This window comes from Penaeus vannamei, chromosome 21 (genome assembly GCF_042767895.1).
Source record: "Penaeus vannamei isolate JL-2024 chromosome 21, ASM4276789v1, whole genome shotgun sequence".
Lineage (NCBI taxonomy): Eukaryota > Metazoa > Arthropoda > Malacostraca > Decapoda > Penaeidae > Penaeus > Penaeus vannamei.
In genome coordinates, this window is record NC_091569.1 from 37,585,004 (window position 1) to 37,602,503 (window position 17,500).

Sequence of the window (17,500 nt, forward strand, 5' to 3'; positions counted from 1 at the left end):
GAAGGAGGGAGGGACAGAGAGAGAGGAAGGGAAGGAGGGAGAGAGGAAGGGAGTGAGGGAGAGACAGAGGAAGGTAGGGAGGAGGGGAAAGGGACATGAGGAGAAAGAGAGAGAGAGAATTCCGCGGACAAAGGAGAGAGAGAGAATGAGAAAGACGGAGAGAGAGATGAACAGGGGGACTGACAAAGAGAGAGACAAGGAAAGATAGGTAGAGAAAATCTTCCTCTCACTTAAAAGAAGCAAATCCAAACACCAAAACACAAATAACAAGAACAAGAAACAATATACCTTATGCAACTAATCCCCCTGTTTCACTTTCACCTCCTCCTCTCTTCCCTCTTTCGTCTTCGTGTCCTGTGTGGCGCAGTGGTTAAGTGTTGGTTTAGCCATCGTACCGACCAGCGTTCGATCCCGCGCGTTGCCAGTGAATGGTAACCCCGGCCATTCCTTACACACAGGACGAAAATTTAGAAGCAGAATAAAATAGACATAAACAATATAACCACAGCAAAGAATATCCACTGCAACGCATGAAATGAAAACCAAATCTCAAACTAAATCCTTTTAAAATCTTTTCCCCCGTCCAGGTTGCACCACGAGGTTCGTCTGCGCCCAGAACGGAGGCGTGTGCTCGACCTCAGGCTGTAACGAGGACGAGGACATCATACCCGACGGGTGCCTCGGCGAAGGGTGTACCTGCTGTGCCCCGCGCCCCTGCGTTAGTTCCAGGACCTGCAGGAAGAGGGGCGGCCAGTGTGTGAGACCCGAAACCTGCCCGAACACCGCCAGCGTTGATGTCGGAGACTGCACCGACGGCTGCGTCTGCTGCGTCGGTAAGAGGAGTTCGTGAGGTCTTTGTTCGTGTGGTCTTTGTATCTCTTTCGTTGTCTGTCAGTACAGGTACATGTATTTTGTGATTTCTGTGTATATCCTTTCTTTCACTCTGTCTGTATATATATATATATATATATATATATATATATATATATATATATATATATATATATATATATATATATATATATATATATATATATATACACACACACACAATATCCCATATATTATCTTATATACTTAATAGTACAATAATTCATTAACCGATATATATATACATAATACAATAGTTCATATAATATTGCACATAGTCCACAATGCAATACTTCGTATACAATTATACATACTTAACACCACAACTTCATATACAATTCCTATAAAATTGCATTACTTCTCTTCCCCTTTCCCAGATTGCAGAATCCGCAGACCTTGCTCTCGCTCCTTCGGCTATTGCACGAAAGGGAGATGCAAGGGCAACGAAGTGACGATCAGAGGTGGTTGCAAGGGAAAGAAATGCCGTTGCTGTGCCCCTACGGACCCGTGCACGAGGACAGGGCGGGCGTGCACAAACCAAGGGGGAAGATGCACGGCCAGGAACCAGTGCACTCTTTTCGACAACACTCGAGGCTGCAGATCAGGCGCTGCTGACTGTGTGTGCTGCTTGGATGGTGGGTTTGGGGAGTCTGGTGTGACCTTGTTTAGCTGACGTGGTCTTAGGTCATGTAGTAAATACATATAAATACATGTCTGTATTTACGTTCGTGTATATAATTGGCTATATCTCTCTGTCACTATATCTAATTCTCCTTTAAAGATTTTGGATGGTAGATTCCCAAAGGGGTCGCAATAAAGAGTCTAAATAACGATGATGATGATAAACAATAAGGATTAAGATAATAATTATAATAAGCCAGTGTCCCTCCTTCCCGAACAATGAAATACACAATATTTTATGTGTCGTAATAACTCATTTTCTTTCTTTTCCAGAAATAGTCCCTCCTTAGTCAAGCACGGACTCGAAGCACTGAGAGAGCACATACCTCCCGTTAAGGCCATAGGGTCACTGATGCAACAAAGATATTCGCACTTAAAGAATCACACTGGAATCAACTGAAGCACACTTGTGACGTCCGCGTTTCCTTATCCCAATGAAGCCTTTCAAAACAAATCCTGGATCCAGTCATAATCCCAGAGGCGGGTCTTCCATGGTGGCACAGGATGGCACCCCCCCCCCCCTGCAATCTGATTGGCTACCCCGTGTGCCACCCCCCCCCCACCCTTTATATATTAAGATATAATATTTATATATAATATTTACATATAAATATATACTATTTACATATAAATATATAATATTTACTTATAAATATATAATATTTACATATGAATATATAATATTTACATATAAATATATAATATTTACACATAAATATATAATATTTACATATAAATATATAATATTTACATATAAATATATAATATTAACATATAATAATACATAATACACAGCAAGATGAAAACATAAACAACGTATAACTATACAATACTGAAGTGGGCAGTTTATTTTTTTTTTATTTCTTTTGAGCGCCCCCCCCCCCAGATTTATTGTTGTTACCCCCTATTCCCCCCACTAGAAAATTCTCTGGACCCGCCCCTGCATAATCCGGATCACCACAAAAGTTCAATGGCATCGAGATTGGGCTTAAAAAGTTCAGAAAAATGTGTTCATAACTTTTTGGGTTACCCTGCTTACCAACCAACACACACACACGCACACGCACACGCACGCACACGAACACGCACACGCACACGCACACGAACACGCACACGCACACGCACACGCACATACACACACACACACACACACACACACACACACACACACACACACACACACACACACACACACACACACACACACACACACACACACACGTAGGTACATGTACGTGTGTATCCCTATCGGAGGCAGTATGATACCATTAGAATTTAATCTTTATTCAACAATTCATTTTCGTGTTGGTGAGACTTCAAAAAAAAAAATCAAATTTCATAAATATCATCAGCCAGGAAAGGAATATTTGTGGAATTAATTAACGACATATCCATACTTCGCTGCCAATGAAACTTTTTAAATTATATTTTCAATGTGAAATTTGATCTGGGAAGCTTAAAGGGAATTTTATAAATCATAAACAGAAATTTTCCGAACTACATTTGAATTGTTGATATGCACTGTTGCTAACTATGCGAGTGTTGCTTATACAGATGTTTTCTTCAATAAAATGACTATAGCACATTTTTCGTTTGTTTGTTTTTACTTTGAGTTCAAGAGTAATTTTTATAAATCATTTTCTAAACGATGTATTTTTTGTGAAGAAAAACTAAACCAGAAAAACGAAAAAAAAAGATTAATCTTATTGATTCCTTCCTTGTTTCATTCTCCCTCTTCCCTCCCCCTTTTGTTCCTCCTCTCTTCGTCCTGTCATTCCCATTCTCCCTTCGTCTCTCCTTTTTCTTACTCTCTTCTTCTTCCCTCCCTTTATTCTGCCATTCACGATTCTTGTCTCCCATCCATTAATCTCCCTATTTATCGCTCTCATCTTTATCCCTTTCTTCCGGCCTTCTCCCCTTCTCCCTCGTTCTTCTTCTTTCACTTCCATCCTTCATTTTCATTTTCTTCTATGTGGCGCCCACATGTTCAACACCATGAGGCCCCACATGCCCGATATCCAAGACATATGTAGCATTATCTCCCAGCCTAGCTTAACCTAATGCTACTCTGATTTGTTCTAGTCCATCTTGTCATAACTAACCTTGTGTTATCATATCTTGCACTAACTTCACATGGTCTTGATGATAATTCTTGTCAACCTTGAACTTTCTCTTCAATTTATTCAGTATGAAAACAGCTAGGTCTTTATTGTTCTTACACCTGACCTTTTCATTAGCTTGCACAAACTTCACATGATCTTGATGATAATTCTTGTCAACCTTGAACTTTCTTTTCAATTTATTCAGTCTGAAAATAGCTGTCTTTACTGTTCTTAAACCTGACCTTTTCATTTTTTTAAAGGAAGTGGCATTTCATGTCCTCTTTCTTGCTTGTATGCTCCAATTTCCATTTGTTATAAATAATTTGTTTTCATAAAATTTGATCCCATCCCGCGTCTATATTTTATTAAAATCTTGTTCAAACATGAAAGTCAATAGCTTCCTTTGATCCATATGGGATTATGAGGAAATTAACTGCCTTCTCATTATTAATAACTTTTTGAGTCGTGGTTCTACGTACATGTACACTTTCATCCGCTAGAATATTGTCTTGAAGTTTCCCAATGACACCCTACCCTAAGTCAGTCTTTAAAGCACAAGGATCATCATTTTGGGGGATTATTTCTTTAGGTTTTAGTGTCTAAGTACAAGCGAGTCCTGTGATAAGTCATAAGGCATGAATTCACCGGCAATTTTACGCAAATGTGGCCAGTTCTGAACAGTTCCTGGTCTTGGAATTTTAGGAATTTTATCTCGTCTAGCTGGTATACTTTCTCGAGAATATAAAGGAGATAATGACATTTCTCTTTGGTCATGCATTCCCTGTACCACAAGACCATTTACTTTAGTGCAAAGTACATTACTGTCACCCATTCCAGTACTTATTTGCAAATTCACATGTGGTCCTGTGACTTCCAGTGTTTCTAGAGTATTTTTCTTTACATAACAAACAACAGACTGATCATCCAGTAAAGCATATACCAACATTTTCTTTGCTTTATCAGTATTGTTATATAACCTCATGCTGAGTGTATCACCTATCCTTGACTTAGTGACTCGAATCCAGTTTAATACAGATTTATCTTCAATTGCTGGTTTCTTAAACTCCCCCAATTTATCGTCACATTTCTTCTCTTTTACTTTCTCTAATATATCATGAAGACATTTTTGGATTATATTTGTCACTTAAGGCACAATTTTACCTTGACTAGCATCTTTTAAGCAGCAAACAAACAAATGAATTCCTATTTATTATACTATATTAAGACATTTCCTGAGCTTTTAAGGCACTTTATATAAGATCAATAACTAATGACTAGATATTTTCAGCAAATCGTTGAGAAAATATTAGAATGTTGTAGGAATAGCATGTACTTATATCACATAATTTCAAGCTGTATATCACATAAAAGCCACAACTATGTAATTAACATATGCTCAAACATCTGAACAATACATTATTAACACTATAAATAGTTGACTTACAGTGTGACGAGCCTAAATCTTCACAAAACATGAATAGTCGACATTTCGCAGCACACGGCGTATCACATGGCTCTCTGGCGAGACGGATTCAAAACAAGCGTTTTTGTAGAGCGTTCGTGTAACTCTAACGTCACTGTAGCCAACAAGTTACAAATTAGTGAAATTAGATAAAGTATTTCTTTTGTTGATATAATAAATTCAATAAATTCTTTATAATCTTAATTCTATATATGATATGAGACAAGAAATCCTCCATTCCTTTACAGATATGCTGCTTCTGTATGACCTCAAACTTCAGCCTTAGCTTGTCCATCAATTTATTTTCCTACATAGAACAATTCTGCGGGATTAGGAACTCATGATTCAATGAAAATTTCAAAGGTTTGGATCCATGAGCGAAATTCTCGTAAGTCACATTTGAATACTTCAGGATCTGGACAAAGCAAATCTTATTTGTCTCTTACCAAATCTACCAAAGTTTGTAATAAGTCCCTGAGTTATTTGGCACATCTTGTCTACCTGCTGGCTGCGGTTCTTGCCAAATAGCTGGTTGTAGTTGCATTACTGCCTGTTCATGAACTCCTGGGTTTACTGTAAAACCGTTTGTTCAAGATTAGACACATCTTGTTCATCAGCCAAGTGTATTGAAGACAAATCAATGCCGACAATATTTGGATATACAGATTTACTTATATTTTCAAAATCGCCCGCGCAGTTGAATGCGCATTTATAAGATGTTTACAAAGATACATTTAAAAAAATAATCGGTTAAGATCTCTGGGACGAGGGATCACCCATATATCGAAAAAAATCGAAAAACAAGAAAACAAAAAGTTTCAAGTCCATTTTTGGTGAATCCTTACCATTTAATTACTGTACAAACTGCTATCATTTCTCTTTGAAACGCACTTTGTTGTTTAAAGATATGATCATTAGTCTCCGAGTTAAAGAAACAAATGACTCCCTTAAAAAGAGTCAAATCCAGACCCAAGACATGACCGTTATATAAAATCGGTTGTTTCTCGTTTCATACTTCTTTTGTTAATGTTTTCGTGAGTTTACATTCGTTTACTTTTGTATACGCATGTACTTACACGTGTATATGCACATGTACCCCGTTAGATCCGTAATTATTTATTTAATTTATTTATTTTATCTTTATTCCAGTCTACTTTTCTTCCACATCGTCTAACCACGTGATTCAGCCTCGAAACAAGCGATAAACGTTTATTCACGAGCGGAGTAGTTGTTATGTTTTTTGTTCGTTAGAAATAACCGTTCAGAAAACGCTGATATATCAAAAACGTTTTGAAATACAAATCGCTTATATTCGTTTATCGTGGACGCTTCATCTTGTGATGCAACAATAGGTATCAGATATTTGTAGGCCTATCTTCTATGTTTATATGAATATATATTATACACCGTTTTTACATTTACTCTTTTCGTAAAATAGATTTATAATGACATAGTGACGTTTAATAGACTCTTTACTTTCAATTGAAAGCACAAATGTAAAATTATTGCAATCAGAAAAGTCTAACGCGCTGGCGACACTTGGAACCCTTGTCGCGTTGGTCCCTCGTGTAACTATCTATTCGTTGCGGGTTTATTTTTGTAGATACAGGCTTGCAATTGCTCATGTATTATCATCGAACCCTAAGCATACTTATAGGATGAATATGTCAAAATCGAATCATATCTACTCCATTTTCTAGGAAAGAAATTTGAATAGTCACGTGTGATATATTTTTCTTCGTTTTTTCACATCTTTCACTTTGGGAAGAAACTTATAATTAGTCATTTTTATCCTCCTGTGATCTATTCCAATGGATAACGTCATAATACAATGCATCGCATTCGCTCCTGTAAAGCGAGAGTGCATAAGGGTGAAAATCTCTGACACAGCGGCAAGGAGACCCGGGGATCTCGCCTAAATTTTTCTTAGACTCCCCCAATTTATCGTCACATTTCTTCTCTTTTACTTTCTCTAATATATCATGAAGACATTTTGGATTATATTTGTCATATAAGGCACAATTTTACATTTTTTTACAATTTTACTAATTTTTTCTCCAGGGAGTTCACATTCACGTAGATAATTCTACTCTCGCGTAAGAATATGACACTTGACCATGACTCCTTTTCGTACCACTCCGACCCCCCCCCCCACCTCCCCACCACTAGGGACGGTCTCCTAAACCCTGCATGAAATTTCAACCATTTTAACCTCACACGTTCTGCCTGCTTATCCACGGACATCCCAACGATATCTATGTCAGTTGTCAATTTGCTTTAAGGAATCCGAGAATAAATGAGTAAATGTAACCTGAAACCCGTTCATTGCCGGCGATATGTTGATATTTCTCCCTTCCACGTGAATGAAGTTTCGGGGAATATCAAAATTGAAATAATCTAATTAACTGCGCTCATGATGGCGTCTGTGATTATTTTATAGTTACTAGAACAAAAGCGTTTATTATTATTATTATTATTATTATTATTATTATTATACGCTATTCATGACATTTTCAATATATATGATTTCCTCCAAATGGAAGGATGTACAATGATAATAAAATGATATATAACGAAAAAAATAAGAGTGAGATTATTATACGGTTGTAGATAAATCTTAACTATGCCTATGGTAGTTAGGAGCAAATGGGCACCTAGTTAGCGAGTTTACATCTAAACATAAATAAGTCTGACTTCGCTTTTACAATACAACGTTCCACTTTTTGAACGTTTGTTATACTCCTAGACAGCCAAGTGCCATAGTTGATGTATAATGTAGCAGCAAACACATGTCCGTGACGATGCATACGTACAAGAACACCTGCACACACATGAGTAAATAGCTGCATATATACGCATGTGTGTATATATACAGATTCTTCAGCACATAATGATACATGAAAACACATATTAGTTCCTAAAAATATAAATGTGTGAAATGTGGGTTACTTTCTCTTTTTATCAAATTTTATTTATCTATGATCATTATTTCCTTTTTCTACTAGATGACACTTTTTAGTTGTCTACCTATGTCTGGTGTGAGTAGGCGGCCATTTCTTTCTTTCTTTCTTTCTTTCCTTTTTTTCTTTTGTTCTGAGACTGGACGGAATTTCTGCACTGTAAAGTCACGGTCAAAACTCCTGTTAAACACATCTTCGAATCCCGTTTCGAACATTCGCTCAATACCACACTTTCGGTTTAGGGGAAGACGAATTCGAGGCTTCAATTCACGACATGGCCTGTCCGTCACTGCACCTCATGATGGCCATTTCGCTGGAACAAGCCTCTCAGAACTGGCCTTCCGCTGAGCAAACCATCTTACTCAAGCAATGATAACCTAAGACTCCCAGCATCACTGACGCCCTTTCTCCAACATGTTATTTCAGTTCAGTTCAGTTAGATTTGCGAAGTCATGCTTCGCCCGGGCCTTTTCTCTGGAGTGGCCCGGCCTGTGTTGACTATTTCTAGTTAACCCAAGTGGTTTCTTTGAACTGCATGACTAAGTTAACTAGAAATAGTTAACACAGGCCGGGCCACATGTTATTTGGTCCTCTATCGTCTCATTCCTCCCGCCAAAACCTCAGAATCTCACCTGAATCGACCAAGAAAACAGCCCCGCAAACGACCTAGTTCCCTCATTAGGCTTTTTCTCGTCATGAACGTCATTTTCGGCTGACTGTCCTTATTCCGGGCTTTATCAACATTTACAATTTAGGTAGACACGTTTCTTTTAAATCCATGTACTTATTTGTTTGCTTTGTATGTATATAGTCATTGACATGTAGCGTATACATGTTACTCTCTTAATATTTATGCACGAAAATTCTCCAAGTTTAAAATCAACCCACCTGTTTGTCTTCTCTCCCCGCCTTTTTTACTCGATAAACAAATAATATCCTGGTAGCAAATCATAACGTAAATTTTATCATGCAAATCTAAATACCCTCCCTTTTCCTAGATTCAGAAATCAATAACCATTAACGTAAACAAAATAAAGACACGCATGGGACGGAATCGAGACCCTCACAACCACACTACCAGCATCTTTCCTGGATTTTACTTGGACATGAATTAATCGTTCCCTTCGTGTGTGTGTGTATACATGTATGTATGTATATATGTATATGTGTGTGTGTGTGTGTGTGTGTGTGTGTGCGTGTGTGTGTATGCGTGTGTGTGTGTGTGTGTGTGTGTGTGTGTGTGTGTGTGTGTGTGTGTATTTGTGGTTGTGTGTGTAAAACAAACTCTCCATTATTTTCTTATCTCTTTGCTGCAGGTACTTTTTCCAATTCAAATGATAACTGCCCGTAAATCACTCAAGAAATTGGATAAACTTTCACATGAAATATGGCTGGCATATATGTGCAAACACACACATACATACATATATATCAATACCTAATATACATATGTCATGTATAGATATATACCAACCACATATTTGGTGGTTTATTCAGGTAAATTTAATTTCGTACGTATGTAATTTATACAGGTAATATTACTAAATACTTCAAGAAGCTACCTGAGTGTCACGGAATTTCTGTTCTTATCGAGTACACGATATCGCACGCCAATATGTCATCCTGTCCTGTACACTTGTTTCGAATAACACGTGTACAACTGTATATATACATATATATATATATATATATATATATATTTTTTTTTGTTATCATTATTACAATCTACTATATGTAGATATAGTAGAGGTCGGTGGCCGGGTGTTGACCCTGGAAAAATGAAGTCACACTCAAAACACGTTTTTTTCCGCGCGCCGCCAGACGAGATCTTCCCTCCAAAGCGGCGAGTCAGACTTCGAGAGCTCCGGCGGCCTCCTCGTTGGGAAGCCCCCGTCTTTGCCTTCGTCCCCCACTCCGCCGGGAGGAACCGTGCTCCAAGAGAGCTCATAGAAGCGAAGGGAGGAGAGTCTCGGAAGCCGAGGGTCCGCCATGAGGGGAAGAGTCGTCTTGGTTTTCTTCGTCGGACTCTGCTTGCTGTCCCTCTCGCTCGGGGAACCTGAGGGCGAGCGGAAGCCAGCGACTCGGAAGCGCAAAGTACGAAACGTCGATTCACAAAAGCATAGAAAAAGGAGTTTTGAAAATATTGGCAAAAATAGAACTCCAAGACGACCTTGTACATAGTCAAAGGCGAAAGAATCTAGGTACAGCGACCACCCTTAGCAGAGGAAAGCCCTTCTTCAGACTGGATGTTCAGGCTCTCTCGCTTCTCTCCCACAGCTGACCGCAGGACAAACGCCATGCGCCGGAGAGGGAGGGCAGTGCAGGAGGAAGTGCAAGCAGAGGAACATCATTGACGCCACATGTCGAGACGGAAGAGTTTGCTGTGAGTGTTGCGGGAAAACCGTGTTCCCTTCGAGGCTCGAGTTCGTGTTGCTCCGCTGACTCTCGTGTTAGTGTGTGCGTGTGTTTATGTTAAATGTGTGTGTATGCATGTGTGTGTATATATATATATATATATATATATATATATATATATATATACATATATATATATATTGTTACACCACCCTCTGTTAATGATTTTGAATTTCGCGGGTGTTTGGCGTGGAGGGCGGCGTCTCGACCCGCAGTGTCAGATCGCCCGGGGACTCCCGCCTGAGGAAGACGTGCTCGCGACCTCTCCTCTCGTTTCCCCGCCGGAGACTGTGATTATCGCCCTGTGTTTGACGTGCCTTATTTCCAGTGGATAAAGAAACCCCTTGGTGAAGTGAACAGCGTTTGTTTCGACCTGACAGTACCTTAAACAAGGGGGCTAGGAGTGCTCGCCTCCACGTGCGCACTCGGGCCTTTAACGGCTGCTGAGGTTAGCATGCTATCCTGTGGTCGTTCGGGCGTAACAATATTATGTGTGAAAATACAAATATGTGTATAAATCTCTCTCTCTCTCTCTCTCTCTATATATATATATATATATATATATATATATATACACACACACATATACATATGTATATATATACACATATTGGTATTGAGTTTCGTAGGCCTCTGCACCTACTATCGACGCTTCGTCAAGCAGTTTGCACAAAGTGCCTCCCCTCTCCATCAAGTCAACAGAAAAGGGGCTCGTTTTGAGTGGAGTGAGACCTGTCAGGTGGCTTTTGATAGCCTGAAGCGAGCCTTAGTTGAGGCCCCTGTACTGCCTTACCCCGACCCGGTCAGTCCCTTCCTGTTGGATACTGACGCTAGTGCTGAAGGTCTGGGTGCTGTTTTGTCGTAGGTGAAGGATGGGAAAGAATGTGTGGTGGCTTATTACAGTGCCAAGTTCACAGATCCTGAGAAAAACTGTTGTGTGACCCGAAAAGAACTGTTGGCAATAGTGGAAAGCACCGAGCATTTCCATCCTTACCTGTATGGTGCCAAATTCCTTATCCACACGGACCATGCTGCCCTGCAATGGTTAAAGACCCCCAAGGCATCTAAAGAGACAGCTGGATGTGGGAGACACTACTAACGAGACAGAACTGCGTGCCCACTGCCGGGGTGCTCGCTCAAAACGACGGAGACAGCCAACAGAGTGGATGGATGGTTATGTAGTTAATTAAAATGAAATGATGCACAAGTATGTGTAATGGACCAATTAAAAAGGAAACAGTACATGCTTTATTTTGTGTTAAATAAGCGGCCGGGTCGGCCTTTTGTAAAGAGGGGGCAGTGTTATACCACCCTCTGTTAATGATTTTGAATTTCGCGGGTGTTTGGCGTGGAGGGCGGCGCCCACGCAGAGTGAGATCGCCCGGGGACTCCCGCCTGAGGAAGACGTGCTCGCGACCTCTCCTCTCGTTTCCCCGCCTGAGACTGTGATTTTCGCCCTGTGTTTGACGTGCCTTATTTCGAGTGGATAAAGTGAAGTGAACAGCGTTTGTTTCGACCTGACAGTACCTTAGACAAGGGGGCTAGGAGTGCTCGCCTCCACGTGCGCACTCGGGCCTTTAACGGCTGCTGAGGTTAGCGTGCTATCCTGTGGTCGTTCGGGCGTAACAATTATGTGTGTGAGTATACAAATATATGTATAAATATCCATCCATCCATCTCTCTCTCTCTCTCTCTCTCTCTCTCTCTCTCTCTCTCTCTCTCTCTCTCTCTCTCTCTCTCTCTCTCTCTCTCTCTCTCTCTCTCTATATATATATATATATATATATATATATATATATATATATATATATATATAATATACATATACACACACAAACATACACAAAAACACTCACACACACACACACACACACACATATATATATATATATATATATATATATATATATATATTTATATATATATATATATATATATATATATATACTTACCAGCCTTCTAAAACCCGTTGTTGGCCATAGGCCTTTCCCCCATCGTTCTGCCCCCTGTGTGTATATATACATATGTGCATGTGTATGTGTGTGTTTATTATACATAGATAGATACATAATATATATATACACACAAACAAACAAATACATACATATATACACATATGCATATACACAGATATGCATATGCATATTCACACATATTTCTATTTGTTCACACATATATGCGCATATACATACATAAGCCTATATTCCAATGTGAAACTGTCTGAATCTATTCTCAAATGACTTAAGACTCCTGCGACCCTGTCTTACATTTGAGACAGAGTTGAGACAAAAGTTGAGAATATGCTTTGCTTCAGGAAAGGCCATGTTCACATTTTTATCGATTTGTTTATGTTTTTGTGTTTCTTGAGTAATGATTGATTTGCGTGTGTTGCGCCAGCACCATAGAGTAATTCGCCAAAGAAAACACATGTTTGCAAACATTCTTATGTATTAATGAATGTGAAATAACTAAATAAGAGCCGACAAACGATGTAAACAAACGACGGGCCTATTTTTTCCTCAGGCACTTCCGAAATTGTCAGGTGGCACTGAAAATTTAGTCTCGGAATTGTCTGAGACTTTGCGTGAATAAGGGTCTTTTGGCCGTGTGACGACGTGTCTGACCTCCCTGCTTCGCTGACGGGAAAGTCTTGGAATTTTTCTTGAATTTCCGGTTCGTTTGGGGTGAGGTCGACTCAGTCTGTAAAGTTTCTCGTAAAGTTAGCGAGCTCTTTCGGCAATACGGTCTCTGTCCGCTGTTAAAGAGCCTTCTTGTAGTAATGTCAGTTGTTTTCTGCCATTGTTTAGTTTCCTTTTTGCTGTTCTGAATCCTCGTCCTTGTCCAATCATTCGTCATTTTTTTTGTGTGCGATGTTTCACGCATATATATATATATATATATATCTGTGTGTGTGTGTGTGTTTGTGTTCGTGTTTGAGTGTGTGTGTATTACATATATATATATATATATATATATATATATATATATATATATATATATATATATATATATATATATATATATATATGTATATATATGTATGTATGTATGTATGTATATACATATATATAAGTAATATATATATATATATATATATATATATATATATATATACTTACATATATACACACATACACATACGCACATACATTTATGTATACACATACTTATACATTCATATATATGTATATATATATATGTATGTATGTATGTATATATATGTATATACACACACACACACACACACACACACACACACACACACACACACACACACACACATATACATGCACACGTATATAGGTATAAACACAACCATACATTTATATATGTCCATATATATACATATATACACATATCTATATTAACACACACACACACATATACATATATATATATATATATATATATATATATATATATATATATATATATATATATATATATACATATATCTATGTATGTATATATATATATATATATATATATATATATATATATATGTATATTATATATATGTATATATATTTATATATATATATATATATATATATATATATATATTACACATACATACACATATATATATACACATATATGTATGTGCGTGTATGTATGTATGTATCCACGTGTGAGTGTCTTACGTGTATTTGCGCGCGTGCATATATATTCGCATGTGCGTGTCCATATATAGTCAAAGAGAAAACCTATTTCCTCAGGCGACATTTCCGCAAGGCAGTCCAAACCCAAGCCCCCCAAGAAGGCCCCTTCGAAGGCCCGCAAAGGGAACCCGAGAGACCCGAAGGTGTCCGACGAAGGGAACCCGAGAGACCCGAAGGTGTCCGACAAAGGGAACCCGAGAGACCCGAAGGTGTCCGACAAAGGGAACCCGAGAGCCCCGAAGGCGTCCGACAAAGGGAACCCGAGAGACCCGAAGGTGTCCGACAAAGGGAACCCGAGAGCCCCGAAGGTGTCCGACAAAGGGAACCCGAGAGACCCGAAGGTGTCCGACAAAGGGAACCCGAGAGCCCCGAAGGTGTCCGACAAAGGGAACCCGAGAGACCCGAAGGTGTCCGACAAAGGGAACCCGAGAGCCCCGAAGGTGTCCGACAAAGGGAACCCGAGAGACCCGAAGGTGTCCGACAAAGGGAACCCGAGAGCACCGAAGGTGTCCGACAAAGGGAACCCGAGAGCCCCGAAGGTGTCCGACAAAGGGAACCCGAGAGCCCCGAAGGTGTCAGACAAAGGGAACCCGAGAGACCCGAAGGTGTCCGACAAAGGGAACCCGAGAGACCCGAAGGTGTCCGACAAAGGGACCCCGAGAGACCCGAAGGTGTCCGACAAAGGGACCCCGAAAGCCCCGAAGGTGTCCGACAAAGGGAACCCGAGAGACCCGAAGGTGTCCGACAAAGGGAACCTGAGAGCCCCGAAGGTGTCCGACAAAGGGAACCCGAGAGACCCGAAGGTGTCCGACAAAGGGAACCCGAGAGACCCGAAGGTGTCCGACAAAGGGAACCCGAGAGACCCGAAGGTGTCCGACAAAGGGAACCCGAGAGACCCGAAGGTGTCCGACAAAGGGAACCCGAGAGACCCGAAGGCGTCCGACGAAGGGAACCCGAGAGACCCGAAGGTGTCCGACAAAGGGAACCCGAGAGACCCGAAGGTGTCCGACAAAGGGAACCCGAGAGACCCGAAGGTGTCCGACAAAGGGAACCCGAAGGTGTCCGACGAAGGGAACCCGAGAGCCCCGAAGGTGTCCGACAAAGGGAACCCGAGAGCCCCGAAGGTGTCCGACAAAGGGAACCCGAGAGCCCCGAAGGTGTCCGACGAAGGGAACCCGAGAGACCCGAAGGCGTCCGACAAAGGGAACCCGAGAGACCCGAAGGTGTCCGACAAAGGGAACCCGAGAGACCCGAAGGTGTCCGACAAAGGGAACCCGAGAGACCCGAAGGTGTCCGACAAAGGGAACCCGAGAGACGCGAAGGTGTCCGACAAAGGGAACCCGAGAGACCCGAAGGTGTCCGACAAAGGGAACCCGAGAGACCCGAAGGCGTCCGACAAAGGGAACCCGAGAGACCCGAAGGCGTCCGACAAAGGGAACCCGAGAGACCCGAAGGCGTCCGACAAAGGGAACCCGAGAGCCCCGAAGGTGTCCGACAAAGGGAACCCGAGAGACCTGAAGGTGTCCGACAAAGGGGTGGACGAGAAGATCTTCTGCACGAAGTCGGTGACCCTCTGCAAGACGAACAAGGGGCTGTGCCTCGAGGTCGGGTCGAAGTGCAAGCACACCGTCTTTCCCATTCACCACCAGAAGACCTGCATCGGGAAGCCTTGCAGCTGCTGCGTGCAGGGTAAGGTCGCCCTCTTCGTTGTTTGTTGACGACTCAGAGGCCATTTGTGCGCCGCTCTTCTTGTAGGGTGGATACTCTTGTTATGACAGTTACCATTGCTTATTTCTAAAAGAAATTATTGCTATGATAAGCACGATCACTCTCATCGCGATCATTAATGTTATCAACATTTTCGACATCATTAATATCAATATACTTTTTATCCAGTAAAGGAATAAATAGGAGCTGCCTCTTTAAGGACATGAACATGCATTCCCTTGAGATATCCCTCACGGAGGACACATGAGCAGTCGCCGAATCCAACGCGACCCCTTCCCTTCTCCGGCGACCCCCCCCCCTCCCTCGCCCACTAGCCCGGCTCCAGTGACCCCCCCTCCTCCTCCCGCCCACAGAGCCCGTGTGCGCCCCCAACTCGTTCTGCTCGGCGGAGGGCGGCTACTGCAGCGAGATCTGCGGCGCCGGCGACCGCGTCCTCGAGGGCCAGTGCGGCTCGGCCGCGTGCAAGTGCTGCGCCCCGCCCTGCAAGACGCAGAGCTCGTGCTTCCAGAAGGGCGGCTTCTGCGTCACCAGCGAGGCCTTCTGCGCCGGGACTCTGTCGCCGGAGTGCGAGGGCGCCGGCTGCATGTGCTGCGTTCCCGGCCCGTGTGAGTCGCGGGAAATGGGACGGAGGCTCTCGTCCGTCATCATCCATTTATTCTTCCCATTCCCGTTGATGTATGGTTATTACGATCATCATCGGTGGTATCATAATCATTACTGTTATTCACTGATTTGTATACATTACCTACTGAAAACCTTCAACCATGCACCAGTGAGCACAAAAGAGAATAAACAGTCACCACCACCATCATTATCATCACCACCACCACCACCATCATCATCACCACCACCACCATCATCATTATTATCACCATCATCACCACCACCACCATTATTATCATCACTACCACCAACATCATCATCTTCATTATCATCATCACCGTCATCACCATGCTCTTCTTTGCGTCTAACTTTGTGCCTTTCCAGTTCATCACTTATTTCTTTTGCACGTGTTTATTTCTGTGTTTTTGTTACAACTTCGAATTGAAATGTAATATGAAAAGTAAATAATGAATTATATAAGATATGAATAGTAAAAGTAAATAAACAGAAAAAAAAAATCTAGTTCACTTGCTTTCAAATGCAAAAATGAAAATATATACAAAAAAGAAAAACTAATCGCATTAAAAAACGTTCTTCTCAATTTTTGAAAGAAAATAAAACAAATATAAAATGAAATGAAAAGGAAAATATAATAAGTTATTGTTCCCATGTTTCCGACAGCAATAAATAAGACAAAATATAAACGTCACAAAAGATTTATACACACACACACACGCACATATATTATATATATATATATATATATATATATATATATATATATATATATATATATATATATATATATATATATATATATATATATATGTATATGTATATATATATATTATATATATATTATATATATATATATATACACCTTTGCTAAACTTGGTGAGGATATATTTTTTCTTCTTTTTTTTCTTTTTTTACGTGTAAGTCTGTACTGACTCAATTAACTGAAGGAATTTACCCTGAATCACAATGTACAGGAGTTTCAGCTCAAAGTCCTCCATA

At 40.7% G+C, this 17,500-nt stretch overlaps 2 protein-coding genes across 3 annotated transcripts in view; both read left to right on the forward strand.

Annotated features, from left to right (window-relative positions):
* LOC113815048 (uncharacterized) overlaps positions 1 to 1,883 on the forward strand; it is a 7,659-nt gene extending 5,776 nt beyond the window's left edge. For both annotated transcript variants that reach the window (XM_070136325.1, XM_070136324.1), the window contains exons 6-8: positions 588 to 833; positions 1,248 to 1,505; positions 1,825 to 1,883. In XM_070136325.1, coding sequence (XP_069992426.1) covers positions 588 to 833; positions 1,248 to 1,505; positions 1,825 to 1,841 — 521 coding nt within the window. In that variant the 3' untranslated portion in view covers positions 1,842 to 1,883. The remainder of the gene's footprint in view (positions 1 to 587; positions 834 to 1,247; positions 1,506 to 1,824) is intronic.
* An 8,076-nt stretch (positions 1,884 to 9,959) lies between these two features.
* LOC138865587 (uncharacterized) lies at positions 9,960 to 16,127 on the forward strand. The gene is made up of 4 exons (XM_070136283.1): positions 9,960 to 10,169; positions 10,353 to 10,458; positions 14,210 to 15,841; positions 16,054 to 16,127. The coding sequence occupies exons 1-4, from the start codon at positions 10,065 to 10,067 to the stop codon at positions 16,125 to 16,127; spliced, it is 1,917 nt and encodes a 638-aa protein (XP_069992384.1). The 5' UTR covers positions 9,960 to 10,064.
* The last annotated feature ends 1,373 nt before the right edge of the window (positions 16,128 to 17,500 follow it).